The sequence below is a fragment of the Sceloporus undulatus genome, chromosome 4 (assembly GCF_019175285.1).
Source record: "Sceloporus undulatus isolate JIND9_A2432 ecotype Alabama chromosome 4, SceUnd_v1.1, whole genome shotgun sequence".
NCBI lineage: Eukaryota > Metazoa > Chordata > Lepidosauria > Squamata > Phrynosomatidae > Sceloporus > Sceloporus undulatus.
Genome location: NC_056525.1, coordinates 206,829,301 through 206,854,282, shown reverse-complemented (window position 1 = coordinate 206,854,282; position 24,982 = coordinate 206,829,301). Strand labels below are relative to the sequence as shown.

The 24,982-nt window shown below is 39.4% G+C and overlaps 1 protein-coding gene across 3 annotated transcripts; it reads left to right on the top strand.

Annotated features, from left to right (window-relative positions):
* The first annotated feature begins 2,804 nt into the window (after nt 1–2,804).
* On the top strand, nt 2,805–18,293 carry TRAM1 (translocation associated membrane protein 1). 3 transcript variants are annotated; one of them, XM_042463485.1, is made up of 11 exons: nt 2,805–2,931; nt 4,773–4,897; nt 5,065–5,181; nt 8,041–8,099; nt 8,426–8,510; nt 10,345–10,415; nt 14,109–14,213; nt 14,939–15,082; nt 15,895–16,052; nt 16,319–16,400; nt 16,438–17,645. In XM_042463485.1, exons 2-11 carry the CDS (start codon nt 4,787–4,789, stop codon nt 16,469–16,471), a joined length of 966 nt encoding a protein of 321 aa, XP_042319419.1. In that variant the 5' UTR covers nt 2,805–2,931; nt 4,773–4,786; the 3' UTR covers nt 16,472–17,645. The 3 variants fall into 3 exon arrangements, with proteins under 3 accessions (XP_042319419.1, XP_042319420.1, XP_042319421.1); XM_042463486.1 differs by lacking the exons at nt 16,319–16,400; nt 16,438–17,645 and adding an exon at nt 17,665–18,293 and having other exon boundaries at nt 2,806–2,931; XM_042463487.1 differs by having other exon boundaries at nt 2,912–2,931; nt 16,319–17,646.
* The last annotated feature ends 6,689 nt before the right edge of the window (nt 18,294–24,982 follow it).

Below are 24,982 nucleotides of genomic sequence, written 5' to 3'. Positions count from 1 at the left end.
TTTCTTGAATATCCTACATTTTGCTGCACCTGGTTGTCCTCCTTTGTGATTATGATACCTAGTCACCTTGTTCTTTTCCAGGACATGTCCTACATTTCAACCTTCTGTCCAAGAAGAATTTCCAAATGTCTTCCCTTTTGAGCATGTCTAAGATGCATGTAGTTTTTCGTTGGACATGTCCTCCATTTTTCTCACATGTCTTACATTTTGGAGTCCCCTGCCTTCCTCTGCAGTGAGGATATTTACTCACCTTTTCCTGGGGATTAGGGTCAGGCTGCTTGCAGCAATTCCCTCCCCCCCATGGGAGCAGCATACCCAGGTTTCTTATCATGCCTCTCTCAGTTTGAGGGCACTTTATCTTCCAAAGAAGGCATGATCACTATAGTTTGAGTAGACTCCAGATATACAAGGACAAGTGAGCCCCTGTCCCTGTGTGTGTGTGTGTTGTGTGCCTTCAAATCGTTTCTGCCTTAAAAGGACTCTAAGGCAAACCTATCATGGTGTTTTCTTGGCAAGGTTTGTTCAGAGGGGGTTTTTCATTGTCAGCCAATAAAATCTAGGCTAACTTCAGTCACCCAGAGGGCCTTTTCCATCGCAGCTCCGAAGCTATGGTATGACCTGCCGAAGGCAATCCGTGACATTTCTACTCTTACAGCCTTTAAGAAGGCTCTTAAGACGGATCTCTTCCGGCAGGCCTTCCCTACCTAGTTCTACTCCCCATTTACTGTGACTTATGTCACTCTGTCCACCAATTCTTCTCTTAAATTTAATGAGAAGAATTAAATTAAAATTAATTAAAATAAAATCCTTGCCTCAAGAAGAAGAGCCCTCCCTCCATGACATCATCATCAGACCTGGGAGGGAATGAAAAAGAGAGGCCCAACTTCCATCAGGCCTAACTGTGAATGTTCTCACTTCGCTCTCTTTAATTTTATTGTATTTTATTTATTTATTTTATTATCTTTATTTTTACTGTTGTAACCCGCCTGGATTCCTTGTGATTGGGCGGGCTATAAATAAATTATTATTATTATTATTATCATCATCATCCACTGAGGCTGAGAGAGTGTGACTTGCTCAAGGCCACCCAGTGGGCTTCCATGGCCAAGCAGCAATTCAAACCCTGGTCTCCAGAGTCATAGTCCAACATTCAAACCACTTACACTAGCTCCCCTTTACTCTACTACCCTGCAAAACAGAAATGCTGCAAAAGAAATCCAGGGGCACATCTTCTTCATCGTACTTCCTTCCATCTCTTGATCTGCACACAGAGAGCATTCCTCCTTTCCTCTATCAAAACCCCTATCATGCAGTTTTCTTGGCAAGTTTTGTTCAGAGGAGGTTTAGCATTACCTTCCTCTGATGGTGAAAAGTGTGTGACTGTCCCAAGGGTTCCCAGTGGGTTTCATGGCCGAGCAAGAAATCGAACCTGGTCTCCAAAGCCATAGTCCATTCAGATCACTGTGCCGCTCTGGCCCCTTTGCCTCTGCACATTTTTCCAGTGGGAGGCAATGTGGCTAAAGAGGCACATAGATGACTTCAGGATTTCATCCTTCATGTGCTCCAGAGCAAGTTGCAATGGACTGCTTGACAGTAAAGGCTTTGAACAGCATTATCTTAAGACCCAGATGAACTTCATTCTGTAAGTGACAAGCCCTTCTGGTTACATTTTTAGGAAAGTATCTGAAGTTTTCCAAAAACCTTCCTTTTTTGATAATTTGCATATGCAATATGCAGATTTCATTTACATGCTATTAATTTAGTTGGTGACTTAGGTTGTGTCCCTCATTTTTCTGTAAAGCAAGAGGTTGTAGAGATTTAAGTCCCATATGGGCCTGCCCACAAGTGAGAATGTTATAGTGCTGTTGGGTTTTTTTAGCATGTAGATGATCAACAGTAGGTATATATAAAGAAGATAGTAATCAAATGTCTGGGTGTTTTTTTTGTTTGTTTGTTTTGTTTTGTTGTTTGTTTGTTTGTTTGTTTTTGCAGCGTTGCGCTACTTTGTGCATTGTGGGTGTAATAATGAATTATGATACAAAAGGGTCTTTTTGCACCTTTGGGATCAACTGAGAGAAAGAAGTTTGTAGCATAAGGTTTCATAGTTGCATTTGATAAAGCAGACCCAGGCTATGAAAACCTATGGGCCTGAACAGACAGGCCAAAATAAAGCTGCTTCAGGTCAGTTTGGAGGTATGCCGTTTAAATGATGTATGCGTCCTAAGAGGCTGGAAGCCATACCAAAATCACTGGAGGACTGGAGCGTAGCTTTGGTGCAGCTTCTGGCATTTTAAGATGTGTGTGTCATTTAAACAGCATAACTCCAAAGTGACCTGAAGCAGCTTTATTTTGGCCTGTCTGTGTGGGCCCTTATATTTCAAACTTCTCTCTTTAGTCTCAAAGATCCCTTTGCAAACTGATACAGACTAACATGGCTATGTCTTTGAAAGAATTATAGAAATAACCTGTCTTTTGTGATCTTGTACTGTACCTTCAGCCCAGCTGAATATCTTTCACATTCTTATTAAATACTGTTCTTTCGCTTAGAGCATGACTGAGCAACATGCAGCTTTCTAGATGTTGTTGGGTTTGATCTCCCATCTTACTTAACAATTGATCATGCTGATTATGGTTGATGGGAGTTGCAGTTCAGAAACAACTAGAGGCCACATTTCCTCTACCCCAGAATTTTAGCATAAGACCATATTCCTTTGCTTCTGTAATTTACAGCACAGTCTTGGTGTGTACATTCAGTCAGAAATCCTGTTGATTTTAATGGCTTTTGTTAAAAATTAAGCATGCCTAAGATTTCAGCCTTGGTGTGTTCTTTCTAGAGCATATTTAATTGAGATTTTCATTTGTTTCAGGTTACAGCAAAAGCAGCTGTTGTATTTGTAACACTTCAGTATAATGTCACCATTCCTGCCACAGGTAAAGCTTTAACGGCTCTTTAGGCACCTCAGTAAAAGAAAGGTTGTTCTTGGTAGAGAAAAATCTTAGAAACACAAACTTTGTTTTTGTTCTCCGTTCCCAACATGCATCAGGATTTCATTCTTTCCTTGCTGACTTGCAGCTAGCTACTGTGCTGTTTTCTCCGATCCAGCAACATATGGCTTGCATTTGTCTGCCAAACAAAAGCCCTGTACAGACGGGCTCTTTGCAGCGTCATGGCGACGTGCTGGGGTTTCCTCAGGGTGGCGCGTGCACACACCCCACAACCCTAGCATGCCGCCATGACGCCACAGCTGTGCAGCACTGTCCAGACGGCGCACACAGCTATGACGTCACTGCTGTGCGATGTTTAGGTGGAGCCGCGCGGCAGCGACATACTCATGCCACTGTCAGCTGTTTACGACGGCACAAAAAGGAACCACTTTTCAGCACTCCTTTTTTCGTTCAACCGTGCTGCGCAATTTGGTTGCTGCGGTACAGCTACGCGAAAAAAAGAGGCGGCTAATGACTGCCTCTTTCTGGCGGTCTGTACCCCGCCAAAAATTACAAACCATGATTTTATATTGGTTGCAAAGTTTGGTTTGCCAAGCAGGTATAAAATATTGTTTGCTCATTCAGAAACTCATCAACTACTACAAACAAGAGTAGAAAGCACTGTGAGCAGGAGAGAAAGTATGCAATTCCCAGATCCTACAAAACTTGTTTATGTACTAACAGACCATGGCTTGGCACCATGTTGTTCACTGCCTGCAGTGAACATGAATTACTTCTGGGAGGGGAAAATTATTTGCTGTGCTCTCAAAAGTAATCAGATTTTGAATCTGAATACTGAAAATACAAACCTAAACTGAATTGTTAATCCCAAATAGAGGAGAGTCATGTTAGTTTGGTAAATTAGCACTTACCTAAAAGCAAGCAATTAGTATTCTTTCTAATTTGGTGAATGTTACAAAAGCAAACTTTGATACTTCATTTTGGAGTAATAATTAGATTTAGGTCAAGTTTCTTGGTACATTCAGGTGCTGCAAGGGATTGTTAGTTAGACCTCATCTTCCTGGAAGATGGCCTAGGAGAAGCGGCTTAGGGAGTTGAGTATGTTTATCTTGGAGAAGAAGTGACATGATAGCCACTTTTAAACATTTGAAGGAATGTCATATTAAGGATGGGGCAAGCTAATTTTATGCTACTCCAGAGACCAGGACATTGTGCAATAAATTAAAACTACAGGAAAAGGGATTCTACTAAAGCTGCCTTGGATCAAATTAAGGGAAGAAGGACAGGGTATAAAATAACATTAAAAACATTAGGGAGAAGTTGCTGATGTAAGAGCTGTTCGACAGTGGAATATGCTGCCTCAGAGTGTGGTGGAGTTTCCTTTGGAGTTTTTTAAACACAGGCTGGATGGTGATCTGCCAGAAGTGCTTTGATTGTGTATTCCTGCATGGCAGGAGGTTGGATTGGATGGCCCTCGAGGTCTATTCAAACTCGAGGATTCTTTGATTCCTAGCTGTGTCCCAGCTAGGACTGGGATAAGGAGGTTTGGGGGGGGGGGGGGGGGGGCTGGGTGTTGTTGAATAATTCCCATTATCTCTAGCCAATATAAGCCAATAGTAACACATGCTAGAAATTACAGTGTACCACTGTCTAGAGGGCCACATATTTAGCATCACTTGAGCTCACAGTATAGAAGTAAACAGTAAGTTTGCTTTTGTAACATTCACCAAAGTAGAAAGAATACTAATTGCTTGCTTTTCTGTTTCAAATTTAGGGACGGGTTTCAACTGCCATATTTTGAATATTCCTGTTTTTTTCTTTCCCAGAAACACAGTCTCCTATGGAAACAATTACATTGTATCACTATGGTATCAAAGACCTGGCTACCGTTTTCTTCTACATGCTGGTGGCAATAATCATACATGCTATTATTCAAGAGTATGTGCTAGATGTAAGTATTGTTTGCAAGGACAATGTCAAGTACTGCTGCAGGGAGACTTAATTGATTGTATGCGTACATTTTGTAGACTTGAGTTTTAGATTTTACCTTGACATGACAAATAACTCCTTATCAATGTTGTCGTGAAGATCAATAACACAAATTACTTTTTCCTTTAGAAAATTAACAGGCGAATGCACTTTTCCAAGACAAAGCACAGTAAGTTCAATGAATCTGGACAACTCAGTGCATTCTATCTTTTCTCCTGTGTTTGGGGTACAAGCATTCTTGTTTCTGTGAGTATCTCACTTTATGTATTTGGGGCAGAGGGGAGGAAGAATGATTTCAAATGCTGAACTGTTTGATCAGGATTACGATATATAATCAACTATAAATCGACCTCATGTATAAGTCGAAGTCAGGTTTTGGGGCCAAAATTAGGATTTTGCCATGACACATGGATAGGTTGAGGACAAAATTTGGAGGCTTCTTCAGTGGGTGTATGTGTCCGTATGGCAAGAGGGACTCTCATTGAGCTTTTCTTCATCATTTTGTTTCAGCCAGAGGCGGACTCTTAGACAAACAGCAATATCAGTCAATCCAGGACTCTTTCTGCTTGGCTCTTTCTTGCTAAACACCTCTCCAAACAGTATGGGGAAATCTGAAAGAGCTACTATCATGTTTCCATAGTGGCCCGTAAATAAATCAACCTGGGATTTTGGGGTCAATTTTTGGGCATACATTTTTAGTCTTAGAGACACGTATATACAGTAATTTTGCTACAATTTTATATTGGATTAAAACAGTGAACCACTATTCTTAAGCTGCTTTCAACAGCAAATGTTTTCTAGAGTAGTGCATTTTAGGGATAGCAATCTTGTTGACTTGGATCTAAACTAAGGAGGTCACACCACTGAAATGTGACTTCGCACATTGATTTCAGTGGGACCTGTGCAAACAGCTACGATTGCAATCATGTAAACATTTACCTGAGAGTAAGTCCCACTGAATATCTGTATAAGATTTCAGGACATAACTAGATGGAAGCCAGTGCATGCTTGGCCCTTTGGACAAATCTGTGGTTTCTATTTCCTTCATCTTCCTACAGGAACAGAGTAAATGGCATAGTTATTGCATTCAGACTGAGCTTTTGTGGGCTGGATCAGAGAGCATTGCTGATCTTTTCTTGTTAACATCCAATTGTGCAAGGATATGCAAGGTCACAACTCTTAACAACTCACTTGGACACCCACCTTCATTATATAGAGTTGTTAATAAATATTCTAGATTATATTCTAAATTATCTGTTTTACCACCGTGTCAGAGTGAGCAAGGAGAGTGATCAGAGATTCAGGGTTATGCTGTAGCATCTTCCATGTTAACTATGAATAAGCAAATAGCAGAACCTATTTGCTTTTGTTTTGGGGAGAGAAAGGGAAATAATGTTCTAGCAGTAGCTGACCTTCCAATGTTTCATTAATAGGCAGAGCATGGAAACATTATTTTTTGTGGGCTACAATTCTTGGGATCCCCTAAAACCAGAATGGCTACTGGCCATCCAAAGTGAAAGATTTGTGTAGGGCTGGTAGAGCCTCCACCAACAGTTGCAATCTATCTTTAATACAGTTAGTTAATTTGATTAATTTGGGGAAATACTCAGCTTGGCTATGCAAGAGGGGGTAACAGTAGTGTTCAGGATCCAACATCAACTGTACCAGTACTCATTATGGAGATGCAGGCAAGGAGAACTATATATCCATTTATTCAGAAAAATAGAAAGTAACACTCATTCAAACTATAAAACTCATTCATATGTACATCACGTAGAACTAACTGAAATACAGAAATGTGAACGGGTATAGCAGAGACCAAGGGTTGAATGAAGCAGTAGATACCTGTTCCTGAAGACAAAGGGTCACAAAAAGCTGGGCAATATGGAAGACTGCAGGTTTCAGAAAAAGAAGAGATCAAAGGACTCACACTGAGGTCTGAGGGCAACAGCTACCATGCATGCAGGGAGGGCCAACTTCCAAACACCATCTGGCTGTGGTGCCTGCTGTAACTGTCACTGCAGCAAAGAGGTTTCATTTTGAGAGTAATATTTATGCCCATTAAGCCAAGCCAAGTTACAAATTTCCAAAAGAAACCAAAAGCTTGATTATTCTTCAAAGTAAAAAGTTTCTTTTAATAGCCAGCAGATGAGAGGGATTTATTGCTATCGATGATGTTTCATGAACTTTACAACACCGAGACAAGATCTAGAGGGTCTCCAGGAAGATGTGACAGGAAGAGAGTGTTTAGGGAAACACAAGAGTTGAAAGGGGATGAGGATGCTTCTCTATGGTAAACTTCTCCATCTCCCACCTTTTCATACAGCCATGGTAATGTGCCATCATGCTTCATATCCCAGTACTATGAATGTCATTGCAAACCGCATCCACTTATGCTACTCCATTTGATATTCCATATCTGAATTGATGGATATATCGGGATGTTCGGATACTTACACTATAATTAAAAAAACTAACACTTCAAGCTTTGTAAATTGGTCCTGATTCTGTATTCTAATTATGCTTACTGCACATGTTGGTCTGTGCTGTGAGGATAAAAAAAATCCTCAAATGCCAAGAAAATTCAAAAAAGATCAAACTCTTGTGCGCTCAGAGAAATTTTATACAGCCCCTTCTGGGCAAAGCCTATGTGTGAAAGAGGACATCCTTCATTGAATCAGAGGGCAAGGGCTGTGTGGTTGAGGTTGGGAAGAGCTTGGAATGATTACCTCAAAAGTAATGACATTGTAAGGAATCATGTGTCCCAAGTTGTTTCAGATTTGTCTAGAACTGGACTGATCTTCATTCAGCTATACTAAATGCAAGTATCCCTTCACTGGCCTTGCCTTCTGGAAACATTTGGTATCACATTTTCTGAGGTGAAGTGTAGGGGTTGGGGTTGCTACCGTACTTATCCAAAGTTAGTCTTAGCTAGAGCTTGGAAAAAATCATTTTGAATATACAACACCCGAGTCCCACAGCCAGCATCACCAGTCGCCATACTGGCTGGGAGATTCTGGCAATCTAGCCCAAAAAAGGAACTTAGTTCTGATTGGCCTGAGTTTTTGTGCCTACTTAAAAATTCTGAACCCTCCTCATTTTCAGGAGAATTACATATCTGATCCAACATCACTCTGGCGAGACTACCCACATACAGCAATGATGTAAGTATAGTTTATTACATTCATAAGGTGGAATGTGTGTCCATTACTTCTTTTGTGTTAAATCAATTAATAACATGCTGCAAGTATTACAATTACCCCATAAATATCTGCTGTAGAAGCCTGTTCAGGTCTTCTAATGCAAATTCCAGAGATGCCATTTCAGTTAGTAGCGTGTGATTGGTAACTTCAGTCGTAAATTAGTTTTTTTGCTAGTCGTGCAAGAAAATATGTTCATTGTGAGTCCATGTACCATTAAATTTGAACAGGATGTTTTTTCAAGTGGTATTTCAATATGTTTGATTTTTTTTCCTTGCTGTATTATGCAGGTTTCAAATGAAGTTTTTTTACATCTCTCAGCTAGCTTACTGGTTCCATGCCTTTCCAGAACTCTATTTCCAGAAGACAAAAAAAGTAAGGCTACTTTAATGTTGTAGTCAGAAGACTACTAAAAAGAGGAGCAGGGTTATTTAATTAGTCAAAAAGTAGGAGCAGAATTTAAGCTCTTCAGAAAACAAACTGTTTGTGGCTGTGCTTTGAGGATACCCAATTGGCATAGATTGGAAAGTTATTTCATGTTCCTTAAGTGTTGCCTTATTCTGTCATTAATGTTGAATGTTAATTTTTTCATCTTGCCTGTAATGTTATCAGTGATTTCTGACACTTCGTATATGGTCTTTAGAACATCAAGGAGGACTTTTGTGAGATACCTCTTTGAGATATCTTCCTCTTGTTTCCATGAAAGTGCATGTTGTGATCAACTGTTGTTCACAACTATTTAGGCTACAGTCCTGTACTGTACTCACAATAACCTCACTTCAGTCATTTTTGCTTCTAGTAAGAGTTCAAACCTGATTTACCTTTAGACACATTTAAATGTCTTTTTGGTGGTTCAAAGAATTCACATAAATCTCTTCCAGATCCATGTTTCAAATGAGATTTTTTTTCCTTCCTGTCTGTTTTCTTCATCTTACAGCTCTCCTAACCACACAGAGAACTTTTAAATACCATGGCATTAGTGGTCCTTACTTGGTGTTCAAGGATACATATGTATGATATAGGGTGGTACAGAAATATTGTAATAAATAATAATTGCTTCACATAGTGCTATTGCTATTTAGCATTGTTTTCAACAAACCATTTCTGATAATAGCTTTCTGTAAGAATAACTTGATTAAGAAAATATATATCATGACACAGTTTTCTGTACTGAAAGAGGAGCTGGTTGTGAGGATATAGAGGTTAATGTAAAACTAAATGAAATGATGTTGCAAATCTGTCATCTCTAGTTTCTGATGATGTCAATACAAAATGGAACTGAGATGCAAACATTGATTAATTTCTGCATTACAATCTGCCACATTAGCACAGAAATTTTTGGATAGCTCAGCATTTACTATGTTAAACGCAGCGAAAGCTTTCTCTTTACCCACTAACACAAATCAATTTTTTACTTGACTGAACATGCCTGGCTTGAATTATAACATGGGTAATTTGGACACTATGTCCTTTAAAATGACAGGTCAGCAAACAGCAGAGAAACTCTTGTATTATGACACAAATATCTTTATGTCTTTACACCATTTGACCATGAGTGGTGTTGTATCCAGTTAAGAGGTTGAGCAGTAGTAATACCTAATTGTGTATTACATTCCAAAGTTCTAGACTGCTATAATTTGGAACTTGGCACAGGGAATTGGGACAGTGAATTATGGAAATCCTGCTGTTTTGAAATTCTCTCTTGAAATAATTAAATTTCTTGTTCACGTGTCTTTTTAAGTGTACATTAAATAAAAGTAACATACATTGTTTTCAGTCTTCACTATCTTTTAAGGCAGGGATAGGAAAACAGGGCTATGTAGATTAAATCCCAACAACTCCAGCCAACATGACCATTTCTCAGGGTGATATGTCTCATGGTCCATCATCTGCATTTTCTTTATCTCCTGTTCTACTGTTTGTCCTATGCCTTATCCACACTGCAGAAATAATCTGGGTGCCACAACCAACTATAATTCCCAGAATTCTATAGCATTAAGCCAGGACAGTTAAAGTTGTGCCAAACCAAATTATTTCTGCTGAGTGGATGGAGCCATAGAGAGGTGTTGGTAGGACAGCTGCTCAGTCACAAAATCTACAATGGGCTAACAAATTTAAAATTATGCAAAGTAAGTAGGGATAGGGGAATGACAAGCAACTCTTGACAAGTCCTGACAGTTGACTGATTGTGTTGTAACTTTTTCCATAGGAAGACATTCCTCGCCAGCTTGTCTACATTGGGCTTTATCTTTTTCATATCACTGGAGCTTATCTGTTAAAGTAAGTGACACACATATTTTCCTGCCCTCCTGAAGCTTCCATAGAGGTCTAGGGCTAACTATCAGATGGTAGAAGTGCTACACATGCAGAAGTCTACTTGTACATGGAAAATTTCTCCTTCTCTGCAGACTCTCTACATCTGAACAGATTTTAAGTTGATGCAGAGGGAAAGAAAATTTTCTCATTATAGACACCATTCTGTCAGTTGAAAGTTGAAAAACTTCATTTAATTTCACTCATGAGAAATAAATAAGTAAATATAAATGCAACAGTAAAATGCAGTGTTTCAAATAATGCATTGCAATGTATGTTGCATTTTCCTCTGAAAAATAGATATTGAAGTCCACCTAGGTATTTGGACTTCAAGAGGACAGCTTCTTGGGCTTCAGAAGGACAACACTGCATCTTGAAAATGAATGCAGTTTCATATTTGAACATCACCTGTAGAATTGGTCTCAAATGTATGTCATCTTAATATCCGAGATGATAATCACATTGCAAAATATTTCTCATTTCTCTCTACTTTTGAAAACAGATGCAAGCAAGGGCCAAGGGGGTGTTTGATCTGCAAATAATGAACTACAGTCTGCCCTTCCTTTATGCAGGGGATCCGTTCTGGACCCCACCCCACGTAAAGGGAATTCCACGTATTCTCGAGCCCCATTTAAGTGGAATGGACTCGTGCACATGGCAGTGCGCACACACCAGAGATGCACCATTACCCCTTATGGGGTGCACCGCCCCTTTCCCCAGCACGGCTTTCATTGTATGCTGAAAGCCACCTATGATGCGGGCACACTGTATAAGTATTCATTTCATGTTTCATTGAATCCTATTTCATGAATCCCAATGGTAACCTACTGGGTGACACTGGGCAAGTCACATTCTCTTAGCCTAAGGTGAAGGCAATGGCAAACTCCCCTCTGTAGAAATCCTGACAAGAAACTTGCCACATGAATAGGCTTTTCTTAAGGGGCAGGGAGAGGAGTGATCTTGTACGCCCCACACATTCCCTGGTGAGATAGCAGGCTGTTGGGAGCCTGCTATCCCACCAGTAAAGGAGGAGTGATCGTGTTGCCCCCCCCCCCAACGCGTGCCTTCCCCGGTGGGCTAGCAGGCTATGATAAGCTGGCTATCATACTGGAGGAGGAGCAATCATGCGTGCCTTACCAGGTAGGACAGCAGGCTATCCCATCAGGGAAGGAGAGAAGGAGTGATCACACCTTCCCTGGTGGGATAGAAGGCTGTAGGGAGCTGGGTATCACACCAGGGAAAGTGCGATGTTGTGCGCACTCCTGGCCACTCCCTCCTAGGCTTTTCCCCCCAAGGGGATAAGCCCAGAAGGGAGGAGAAGAGGTGCACGTGCACAGTGGCAGCAGTGATGAACTTGCAAATAACACTGTGAGTGCCAAAGCTGTGAATGTTGAGGGCTGGCTGTAATTTGAATAGGTTAAAATAGATTTAAAACACGCTGAAAAGCTAAAAGTACAGCACACTCATTAATAACCCATCTGCCATGACCAATTAACATACAAAGACCTCGCTAAATAAAAAGGTCACATACAATCAATTCAGAGTTTTACCTCTGTGCCAACTTAAGGAAAGTCAGCATAGCATTCCCAAAAGATTGTTATAACCTACTTTTCTCTCAAAAGACCACCATCACTGTCACATTTAGTGGTCACCTGAGAGATCCCTGTAAAGAAGACTGCTTCCAATCTGGAATTCTCTTCCAAGACAAAATAAGGTGCCTTCTTCTGTTAACATTTTGCCCACTAGAAAATACTATTGTGGTCAGGCCTGCTTTTGAAAACAGCATGGCTGTTGAGAGAAGAGCTCTTAACAGATTGGAGTGGTTAACTTGTATTTTTAAAATGTGCTAAAACTATAATTTGTTTAATCGTGTCTCAACATTATAACCGGCTTTTATCAGTTGTTATTTGTACCTGTTCTAATCTCCTTGAGTTGCAATGCAGGGCATGATACAATTGAAATAAATAAATTGCCAAATGCCTGCCTCAAGAAAAAGACCTTGTCTACCTACAGTAGGACCCCAGGGAAGTGTTCAGTCTAGCATTCTGAAACAAAGACTTTCACAGCTTGGGAGCAGCTGCTGAATAGGTCTTTGAAGGGGGGGGGGGGGGCTACTGCCCTAGTTGGTAGCTACCTTTTCTTTCACGAAGAGGTAAAAGGTGAAGTGGCATAAAAAGTAAAGGGAAGGGTGGCATGCCTTTACTTCCTGTCCCTCCAGAGGCTTTTGCCCACTCATTTTCACATTGGACATGCTGTACTTCCTGTCCAGAACTAGAAGAGCTAAAAAAATGAGAGGAAGGTTAGAGACAAACTTTGGACCGGCATTTGGAATGTAAACAAGACATTAAATGTCTTACTGTATTGCACTGTGAATTTCAAAGCCAAGTAACTTTGCAGTCCATACATTAGTTTGCTAATAGTTGATCAGAATGCAGCCCCAAAGATATTGCCACCATGCCTCACATCATCTTTCCTTTTTTTAAGACAAACATATAAATTACTGGCATGCTGTTGGTCAGTCCCAACTCGAGGAGACCCAGTCAATCAATTGTTGAATGATGATTCAAAACTATGGAAATCCATAGGTGTTATTTGAAAAAGTAACAACCATTTTCTGCCCCTTGCTCTCCCCCATGGCTCCAGAGTATCCAGTTCTTCCCTCCCTCTGACCTTCTTATTTCTCTGTTCTGGTCTCTTCCTCCTTCCCTTCGCCACTCCTGGCACCCCTTTTAACCTTCCCACCCCCAAAGGCTTTGATCAGTATTAATAACTAGTTCTGGCATACCAGCTGAATGATACTACTGGGTAAATCCCATTAGTTCAATGGATCTACTCAAGTCAGGACTACAACAGGATTTAGACCAAACGTCGTTTTGATTTCTGTCCATCTTTTGTGTCAGGGCCTCAGAATGCTTAGCAATCAGTTTAAAAATGAAAAACTGGGCATTAAAAGCAAAAGTAAACAAACGGTACTGTTGCTGAGGAAAGCAGAACAAGAAGTTACTATCAAACTCTACAAATGAGCCATACCTTCACTATTTGGCCAAAGACCTCTCTCAGCTAGCTGTTCCACAACGCTGGTACCACAGCTGAGGGCATTTGTCCTGCAGGCCAGTGAGCTTCATTAATCTGGGAAACCACAAGAACTTCCTGATTCAATCCAGTTATCATTATGTCTGTGGGGCCTATGAATTCCTAGGAGCTGAGTACATTTTATTTTTCTGGTCCTTCTTAAAAGCAGACATGGGTGTGAGCTATGTTCACATTTCAGTAGTAGGATTGACTCTTCAATAACTGTGGCTGCATCCGCACTATAGAAATAATCTAGGTTGATACCACTTTAGCTGCCATGGCTCAGTACTGTAGAATTCTGGGAATTGTAGTTTGTTGTGGTACTGGAGCTCTCTGGAAGAGAACACTAAATGTCTCACAAAACTACAGTTCCTAAAATTCCTTAAAACATTGAGCCATGGCAATTAAAGTGATGTCAAACTAGATTATTTCTGCATTGTGGATGCAGCCTATATCAAATTTTATTCAAAATATCACCATATGTATACAATCTTATTTTACAGAGACTGCCAGATGAATACATTTAACTAAAGGCCTTGCAATGTTCCACTAATCAGCAACTTAATATGGTTTCCTTTGTTTTTATAGTTTGACCCATCTTGGACTTGTTCTTCTGGTTTTACATTACTTTGTGGAATTTCTGTTCCACATCTCCAGACTCTTTTACTTCAGTGATGAGAAATATCAGAAAGGGTAAGTAGTTTAGCACAGCAACAGCTGTTGACTCCTGTGTCGGTGTGGGAATGAATCCACACCAGGTCTTAGCCCAAACATTAAACAACTTATACATGGTGCTGAATAGGTCCAGTACTCCTAAATGTTCAGACCCAAACCCAGAGTGGATTCAGCATTGTCATTAACATCAGAGCCAACATAGGGGAAAGGGGGAGAAAGAGTGTTTATGTTGGGACCCATTCAGAAATTGCTACTTGCTTTTGTATAAATTAAGAGAACATCTTTGATGGAATAGCAGTAGGTAGTACTCTAGGTTCTCTGTATAAGATAAATATTTGTTTGCAAACATAGGATTTTATCTGGTTACTTCAGATCAGTAAATTAACTATACCCTACCTTACTCTCTCCCAGATTTGCTTCCTCCCTTGCCTAGGTCCCCAGACTTGCTTGGCCTTTACTTGCTATCTTCTGCTGTATGCCTTCTAACACATCATTCCCCAAGCTCCTGTCTTCCAGATGTGTTGGACTACAGCTCTAAGTATTCCTAGAGCCCTCTGTACAGGCTGGAATGTCTCAGAGTTGTAATGCAACACATCAAAGGGAACTGACCTTGGTATGAAATAACTCTAAAACATTACTCGCATTCACGTGTAAAATGGTAGCTCTAGGAAGTACAATTAATAGGAGGCATTATGATAAAATTAGCAGATTGTAAATGTTAACCTTTCATCTTGTCCTTTTAGGTTTTCAGTCTGGGCTGTGCTTTTTGTTTTGGGAAGACTCCTGACCTTGATTCTTTCTGTACTTACTGTTGGATTTGGCCTTGCTAGAGCAGAGAATCAAACATTGGATTTTAGTACTGGAAACTTCAATGTGCTACCAATCAGGTATAACACAGATGCACTTTCAAGTAGGATACATGATTAATCATGATAACAAAATAGCAACTCCAAATTCAGAGCAGAGCTGAATATGGGCATGTTGGCTGGGGGATTCTGGAAGCTGTAGTTCAAAAAGTATAACTTACGTAATGTGTATTATATGATTGCTTTGTATATAGACACACAGTGTTTGTCACTGTGGTATGCCGTTATTGATATTGGACTGCAAACTGTACAATGAGAAATGCCTCTCAGAATATAAGATAATAGTGTATTCTCCTAGTTAAATGATTAGATTATTTTTCTCTTGGAAGATCACAGATGGGTTATTGCATAGAGATGGAAAATGTGTATGTGGCATATTCAAGCCTGCTCGTGTGTTCTTACTGTATTATTGCATATGTATAAATAAAGCTGCTTTATTCTGAGTCAGACCATTAGTCCATCTAATTCTAGCCCAATAGTATCAAGTCTGACTTGCAGTGGCTACAATTATAAGCAGAAATTCTTCCAAGCTCTACTTGGATACACTGGTGTCTCTCCCATCCAGCTACCAACCAGACTCAGCTTTTGCTTAACTGCCAGAATCAGATGAGACTGGATGCGTTAAGGGCGATACAGTACATATATTACGTTCCCATAACTTAGCTGAACTATCATTAAACATAATCTCTTTGGGCTTCTGATGCATCTGTCACAAAGCAGTTAGAAACTTATCAATTGATTTTCAAGAAACATTTTCCCAATGCGAACATTTTGTCTAGAGCTTGTCATGCATGAATCTTGGGTAACCCTAATAGTCTGTCTCCTGTTTGTAGAATCAGCGTTTTGGCATCCATCTGTTTAACACAAGCCTTTATGATGTGGAAGTTCATTAATTTCCAACTGAGAAGGTGGAGAGAACATTCTTCACCTCCCCAACCAGTGAAAAAGAAGTTTGTAACAGCTAAAGGCAAGCCCTCCAGAAAAGAAAGAGGTTTGTTCTTAATTTTAAAAAAATGTTCTATGCCTTTTGCAGGGGGAAAAGGAAATGTGGTTGTGTTTCTCACCACACATCAGTATGTGTATATCATTCTTGATCTATCTAAATTGACAGACAGCAGGCTGTTTTGTTACAATGAAGTGTCTGGAATGTGTTTGTGTATTTTATATGACAACTGTCTCACATTTTAACCACACTGTCCAAGCTATTGCTAACACTGGTAAAATGCATTTTCTCCATTAAAAATACATGCACTTCAGGAATTAAAACCTTGAAAGAAATGTACCCACAAGGAAAGAGTTTGGATTGCAAAAGGAAAAAGAGAAGGAAGCAGTTGGAAACATGGAACTATGAAAAGAAGGAAAGCTATACACGAGCAAAGTTATTACAGTAACAAAGAACATATGAAGTGAAGGGACATCCTTGAGCGTTACAGAAGTGTTTTTTCTACTTGCTGAAGGACTGCAAACCATGTTGATTTCCACTAAAGAAGCAGCCAGTGCTACAGCAAAGGCAAAACAGCTATCTAGAGTCTTAGTCAGTACAAAGCAGGTACAGATAGCAGAACTCTTTGCTAATAAAGCAGGAGGTTTTCTGATATTCCCTAACTGACACAAGTTCTGTAATACTGAATTCTTCATTATTTATTCTTCTTATTTTTTTGGTTGTACTAAAAAAAATCCCAGTACAAATCTGTTACTTGAAAATTTGATGTCTTATGCATTGCAAGGTCTTTAAAATTCTGAGCAATTTTAGACCGAAATGACTGCAAGCTGACTTGGCTATTATTGATCTGGATGGATTAGTTCATTTGCTCTGGCAGCTGTTCATACATGCTGCATACACACATGTTCTTACATGCACATATTCTTTCCTAGCCTTATTGTATGCCTTCAAGACTTATTTCTGACTCATGGTGACCCTATCATGGAGTTTTCTTAGCCAGGTTTGTTCAGAAGGGTTTGCCGTTGCCTTCCTCTGAGACTGAGAGAAGATGACTTGTGCAGAATCACCCAGTGGGATATGCATGGATGACCAGGAATTCAAACTGTGGTCTCCCATTGGTAGTCAGACTCTCAGACCACTACACCATGTTGATTGGTACCAGCTTGAAACATTTTTCCCCTCTGGCATTCTTACGAATTTATAGCTCTTTTAAACACTGCTCTTTCACTTTGCTGTTTAATTAATAAAGTGAATATATTCTATTAATGTGCATTTTTGGTGAGGATTTAGATTATATTATAAAGAAGACCTTCTATCCTAAATAAAATATATGGCTGTAGCAAGTATATATATATACACTTATACATACTTGGTAACCCAGATTTTTTTCTTTTTTCTTTTTTTTTAACTAATTGCCAAAGCATAGAACAGTTATTTTTTGGACCACAACTCCTGGAATCCCTAACTATCTTGGAGGCCTCTGGGTATTGTAGTCTATAAAGTATCTTCTCCATTTTTTGCAAGGATGCTGCTGTATCCTTAAATTTGACTTCCTGCTAAATTAATTCTAAAGGAATGTGTGTCAAAAAGGTTGTTAAGTCTTCATGTGTTCTAGGTTTGGTACCTAAAGGAAAAATTAACTATCTTTTCTTATTTTTAGAAAATGGAATAAATGGAACAGTAACCTCAAATGGAGCAGACTCACCTCGCAACAGAAAAGAAAAATCCTCCTAAAACAGAATTTTCTTAAGTTAATTGACTAATATCCCCAAAGAGAACTGCTTTTTACTTTGGAAAGTCCTTCAGCACCAGAGTTCCTATTGTTAACAAAAAAATAAAATAAAAAGAATGCTGTTTTGATTTTTGCCACCATACCGCTTTCTTTAACTTTTAAAAATGTTTTAACTGAAAAGAGAGTCACATTATTTTTTTAATATCTTTGAGAATGTTTTGAGAATTAATTGGATTCCACTTGCCAAAATCAGTGATACAGTCTGCCATTCTTTCCAGCTATATAGTGGTGAATATAGTTCATTCCAAAAAGGTGTTACAATGTTCCTTTGTTTTAAAAGAGATCTCAAAGCTGAAGTTTAAACATGTAACACCATAACTTTTTTTATATAGATATTCTCTAACACTTAGGTGTATATTTTGATTTTACAGTTCACAACAGAATTTGTAAACCGACCAAATATTCATTATTTTGTAGATGGTATCTACAGTGATTAAAAAAAATCCCTTATTAAAACACAGTTGGACTGATTAAAATGTTGCAGAGTTTGTATATTATCATATATAGTCTGAGTTTTGTTTGATTCAGCATGTATGTTGTGGGGCCTCTTGTCTTGATAACCACTGCCAAAACATGGGTAGTGCATATGTATATGTATTATGGAATGGATCCAGACTTGCTATTCTAGATGGGTTCCTCTTGTTCATGGAAGTAACTTGGGTCCAGTGGAGATAGCTACTGCCACTGGGATATGGGAGGTGAGGAGGGTATGCTATTATGATGGTGATAACATTGATTGCCTTTTATTCTCTAGTACTATTTCTGGAGATGTGGTGGCTTAGTGGTTAAGATGGTAATTCAGACTATTGGAAGATCAATAAGCTGGCAGTTCAAAGTCTGACATCTCTCACTAGTCTCAGCTTCTGCCAACCTAGCAATTTGAAAGCATGCAAATGCAAGTAGATAGCTACCACTTCAGTGGGGAGGTAACAGCATTTGGTGCAGTCGTGCTGCCCACATGACCACTGGATTTGTCTTTGGACAACACTGGCTCTTCAGCTTAGTAACAGAGATGAGCACCGCCCCCTACAGTTGGTTAAGACTAGACATTCAAGTCAGGGGACTACCTTTACTATTTTCTATGCTGGTTTTTTTGTAGGGTCCCTCATCCCTCCAAAGCACATTGTATGAGGCTGCAAAAGGAAGACAGAATTGGCAAAAATCATAGCTCCTGCCCTTCCCACCGAAACAGCCTGGCAAATCAGTATCTAGCCATAAAACACTAATCTTGATTGATTTTGAAAGTTAGGCCTGATTAGAACTTGGATGGGAGACACCAGAGAGTACCAGGATCTCTAGGTTAGACTAGGAACCAATTCTTCCTCTAAAGCCCTGTTAGTCAGAGATGACAGCACTTGGCTAGACAGCCCAAAGGTCTGACTCAGCACAAGATAGCTTTCTTTGTTTTGAATCCTTATTCAGTTACAGGTACAGGAATACAGGTAAGAGGTTGAGTGCTGCAAACCCAAGGCCTAAATTCACTTCTCCCAGTTCTGAATGGGGATACCTGAATAGACTAAGATCAGAAATCCTGATAGAAGAGAGTCCATGTGGATGCTTTTACTTGCATTTAAGTGTTTTCAAAAAATCCCTAGTCAAGATGAGGATGTGCCTTACCTGATTCTTACTATAAGGGTGTAGATAAGTGTTTAGATTTATCATGTCTGTGAAGTGGGTAAGTTTAATATTGAAATCCATGATCGAGTTATCAGTGGATTGGTCTCCCGTTTAATAAAGTCATATCTGAAATAAAACGTTGGAGGAGGACTTGAAGGGACTTCTCAGCCAATTCTTAGATTAATCCTCTTACTGGAGACTGGTTGCAAAAGCTGTCCATATCTACCTCCATTTAGCTATATCTTTATTCCAAGAATGGGGAACTTGTGGTCTTCCAGATACTGCAGAGCTACAACTACTATCGTGCCTGACCATTGGTTATACTGGCTTGAAATGTGATGAGAGTGGAAATGCAACATTTGAAGGGCTGAAGGTGTCCCAGCACTGGCTTACTAATATGTACAAGGTTCATAGGCAGACATATTTTATATGTTGTAGCTACCTTGGGTCAGGATCCTTAGAACCATCCCCCAGTTCTGATCTTTGAAAGGAAGCCAGTCCCTTATCCTTCACCACATCTTGGACTTCACTAAAAAGAACAGTCTTTGGCACGAATGTTTGGGTCATATGACAGTCAACATACAATTGTAATTAAAGCAAATTAATCCTGAAAAAATGTTGTCAGCTGGTTTATGTTACACTCGGAGAACATCCACTATTTTTAAGAAACCAAACAGTGCTGATTCTTCCTTTCTTTGCTACCTTGCTTGTAGATCATGAAAATTGCTATAAGTCATGTAAATGGATGGTAATCAACACTCCTGTATCAGGATCAAAACCTTTTCTGGGACATCCTTCTTTCCAAACATCTGGTACTTTCCATGAACACTAACTTCTCCAGCAACCACCCCATAAAAGTGGACTAGAAAAATGCTGTCCTGGAGCATGTGGCCCTAGGGCTGGTTTTGTAGCCAAGACTCCCCCAGATCATTCTGTTGTTTTTTAAAAAAGCAATGCCTCTCGGTAGCTTCCAAGAATGACAGGTCACTATTTCATATTATTATTATTATTATTATTAAACTTTATAAAGCGCTGTAAATTTACACAGCGCTGTACATACAATCTTTTCAATTAGACGCTTCCCTGCCCTCAGGCTTACAATCTAAAAAGACATGGCATAAAAGGAGAAGGGAAAGGTGGTGGGGCTAGTAGGCTAATACATATAAAGTACATAGCAATACAGGAAATGGTTCGATTCCATTCCCCTCCCTACACCTTTTAACATTAAAAAAAACATTTTCCAAAATCTGAAGTGGACATACATTATCCCCCGTGTTTTGATGGTATGTACATCTCCAAACAGTCCAAGAGGCAGAAAATTTGGTCTGGCAAAGTTGTCAAAAACAGCCATAGAATCTGTGACACAGATGTACCATGCCTGGCTCCCTTTTGGTAAATGTGTTATTCAGAGAGTACTTTTTACACCCTCAAGATTAGGACTTGATTTGTGAAATGCTTCCTTAACTAGATTTAAGCTTACAGTAATTCAGATTGCTTTTTTGATTGGTGTTCCCAGTAAGCTTAAATCTGTATGGAGCTTTGTCTTTAACTTGACATTCTAATAAAATGGAATATCCTAACTAATTCCAAAAAAACAAAATTGAGGTCATGTCAGCTTTATTTTTACTTTTATTCTATTTATTTATTTAATGTCTCACCTTTCTTAAAAGAGAAGCAAAATAGCTCACACATGGGATAAAAGAGGGTGCATGAATTAAAAATAAGTAATAAAGAGGTTTTTAAACAAAGGCTGGATGACCATCTGTTGGGAGTGTACTGATTGTGTCTTCCTGCATGGCAGGGAATTGGACTGGATGGCCCTTGTGATCTCCTACAACTCTGTTTCTATGATCCTGTGAAAGTTCAAACAAATACCATGCTAAATCATCAATACTTTAAAATGATACAAAATCATTTAAAATCATAATGATTAGAACAATGCAGGATACACACCTGAAAGAGAAACCTAGGGCGCTCTGCTGGTGCCTGTGTTTGCTGCGCCAGGGTTCCCCGGCGCAGCAAAAAGAACCCGCAAAAAGCGGGTTCTTTTACGGCGCAGTTATGACGCCGCAAGGCGCCAATGGCGCACTTGCGGTGTCATTTCTGTGCCACGATGTGCGGACGCTAAGCGTCCGATACATCAAAATGGCGGCACCCATGTAGAATGGGCGCTGCCATTTTGTATGTGCTTGGCACGTACTAGGGTTAGGGGCGTCCGGAAAGGACGCCCCTTCCTAACCCTAATACGTGCCGAGCACATACTTTTTGGCGGTGTGTAACCTGCCTATGTTACTTGTTAAGATCAACAAATCAATATGTGATCCAAAGGGTAGCAGAGTTTGTTGCAAAGTCTGCCAGGTGTAGAGAAAAGTTCATGGAGACCATCTTAATTAACAGAAACCTGAGGATATGAGTGTATAAAATGCTTTTTGTTATACAACCAATGGTTAATAAGCTCTCTTTCTTTGTTACTACAATGTGGTCTGTTTTATAATGTAAGACATGTATCTTAAGCTTAGGTATGTATTTTATTTAGTTAGTTAATTTTAATAGTGATTCTGTAAATGTAATTGTATGAAAGCTTGGATGTTTTGTTTGCAATGGTCTTTGGAACAAACAATAAACTCTCTATATCCAAAGAGGAATACAAACCCCATTAAAGAGGTTTTCACACAGCCACTTAGTCACCAGGTTATGATTCTGGAAAGAATTTTCAAGATATATAAGAAATAGGTTTGTGTTAAACTATTGTATGTTTTGAAATATTAGCTCCTAGTTCCTTAAAAGTGTACCTCCATCCTGTTTTGTTTAGGATTGGGACACCTTAGCATGATCAGCAGCACTTGCTTTCCATCAGTTTAGTGTTAACCAGTCCAATTTTGTAACCTCTCACATGATCTGGTGGCAGGTGCTTATCTGCCAAGGGGCCAGAAGTGGTATTAACATCAACAGTTGTCACTTCCTTTTTTCTGATGGGTGAAGAGCTGCAGACTTTAGCTATGTCCTAGAATGCCTTGTGTCTTCAGGGAAACTCTTATCTCAGGCAAGTAATATAAAAAGAACATGGTCTGATTGTAGGCTTCAAAAAGGGCTAAAAGAGAGATTGGAACTTTCCCATGAGATGCTGTTCCTCCCTTCTTCTGTCACTTTATGTTGTGAGAGCTTCAAATATTTGCATGCAAATGAGCACTGACATATGTTTGGTGTGCGATGAACAAAAAGGACAGCATTGGGAATGCACATTTCAGTGCTGGAGATGGATTTGCACTTGGTTATATGTTAGCATCCACCAGATGAAAAGGAGCCACAGGTAGTAAAATTTAAAATTTAGATAGTCTAAAATGTTGAAGGTATTCCCCCATCCACCCAGTACACACACTGAGAAGTTAGATCTTGTAGGAAAATACAGAAGAAATTTGGGGCCCTTGGCCACCTTTTTGTATGTGTCTGCGGCTTCACTGCTAATTTTCTCTGGAAAATGAAAGAAGAATAAGATTTAAAAAAACCAGGAATGAATAGCAGAAACAGGTGGCCAGGGTATCCTGGTGCCCTGTGTCTTTGCTTGTGATACTTTCTGGTCAGAACATGGCTACACATAATGAAATGGAGGCACTGCATAACCAGAATCATATACTCTAAACAGAAATATCTACACCAGGTACAAAGAATATGTAACCTTCCGGGGGATGTTGAATTGCAGTTCCCAACAGGTCTAACTTTCATGGCTGGCTGTGTTATAGTGATGTTCAGCAAACATTACCTCTCTGAAGAGATTTGAACTTGGCTATGTTGCATGCATCCATGCACTCTCATCCTTATGATACATAACTAGCTGAAAATAGAGAGGATGCATCTGCAAAGCTGACAGACAACAGTTGAGCACACTGAGAACAAGTCAGCTGAAAAGTTGGTTGTTTTGAAAAGTGGCTGAGGAAACATCTATGCTATTACAATTTTTTGTCTTTCCTGTGTGCTCAGCCATCAGCATTTCTGCATTCCTTTCAAAAATCTGTGTGCTTTAGGTTACAATGAATGAGTGTTTCCACTCATTTTAGCACATTGTCAGTAGTTAAAGGCACCAGGCCTGGTTAATACTTGGATGGGAGACCACTACCAAATACTAGGTGCTGTAGGCTATATTTCAGAGGAAGGAACTGGCAAAGAAAATCCTATGAAATTCATGGGGTCACCATAAACTGACAGATGACATGAAGGCACATACACACACATCCCAAAACACAGGATCTCATTTTTTTACTTATTGCTAAAAATGTCCTGCCCCTTTCACACAATGGAAATCTACTTCAGTAACAGCAGCTGAAGGTCTGACAAGATTTTGGGTCTTACAAGTGGCAAAAGAATGTAATAAAGAAACTAAATACATTGAAAGCTCAGCTCCTTAATTATGAACGCATAATGAACATAGCAAAGAATAGACCAATGATATCATAAACATACCAACCAGTGGGATATATGTTCCATGTCTCAAGTTTAGCAAGGAAACTTTAAATCAACTACCAGATCTAATTTCAAAATACTTCTTCAGGCAGGCAGGCCAGAGACCAATATTCATCTCCCCAGCAGCTTGCTGGGCAAAGATGGAGGGAAAGAAAAAAAGTGATCTTGTCCTCTTTTGGTTCTGATTTCATCCAAGAATGTGACAATATCCTAAAATTACACACAAAGGCCTGTGGTTCTTGAACGTAGAATGGTCCTCCTCTCCTAGTTTAAAGTAGATGTCATTAATAATAAATAACTACAACAACCTTTTTTGTAGGCAAAATGCAACCTTGAAGATGTTGTTGAATTGGAGTTTCCACTATTCCTCACCATTGGGAATGCCAGCTACAGCTAGTGCAGATTGCCATTCAAAAAGTATCTGAAGAGCTGCATAGTTACCATCCCTTCTCTATGGAGTATTTAACTGAAGAAATGATGGAACTAACATTGAAGTCAAAGTTAGAAGAAATCCCCACTGGGCACTGGAATTCATAATTCCCAAGTGCACCTCTCTTTAGTTCACTTTACTCTGCTTAATTTACATTTTACCCAGCTATTACACTAATTTAACATATTTAGCATTTCTTTTAGGAACTTTTGACCATGTTTTGTGACAATTTCCTTGTCTGATTTATAAAGATTTTTATTCTGCTACTTCTCATGTTTTAGGTAAGTACCCCAACATGAAAATTACACACACACACACCAGTTTTTTTTTTTTTTAAAATAGAAGTATCTTCTGGTAATGGAAGATAAGAATCACAGGAAAACAGACGTCAGAATCTTCTCTGAAGATGCCAGCCACAGATGGCGGCAAAACATGAGGAATAAACTCTTCTAGAACATGGCCAAATAGCCCAAAAAACCCACAAAAAACTATGGACACCGGCCATGAAAGCCTTCAACTTCACACAGAAGTCAGAATCCGTTGTAACACAGTTACAATTGCTACATAAAATCTGTGACATTTATCAATATGTTAATAAATGTTCATCTATGAGCACAGAGTTATCTGTGGCTGATGAATATTTGGTAATAAGTTTGCATATTTTAGAAAGTTGAACCGAGA

Coding starts and splice junctions, on each gene's coding strand:
- TRAM1 (XM_042463487.1), top strand. CDS start 4,787: ATGGAAACAATTACATTGTATCACTATGGTATCAAAGACCTGGCTACC. Junction 4,898..5,064: donor TTCAAGAGTATGTGCTAGAT/GTAAGTATTGTT, acceptor TTTTTCCTTTAG/AAAATTAACAGGCGAATGCA. Junction 16,053..16,318: donor GCCCTCCAGAAAAGAAAGAG/GTTTGTTCTTAA, acceptor CATGCACTTCAG/GAATTAAAACCTTGAAAGAA.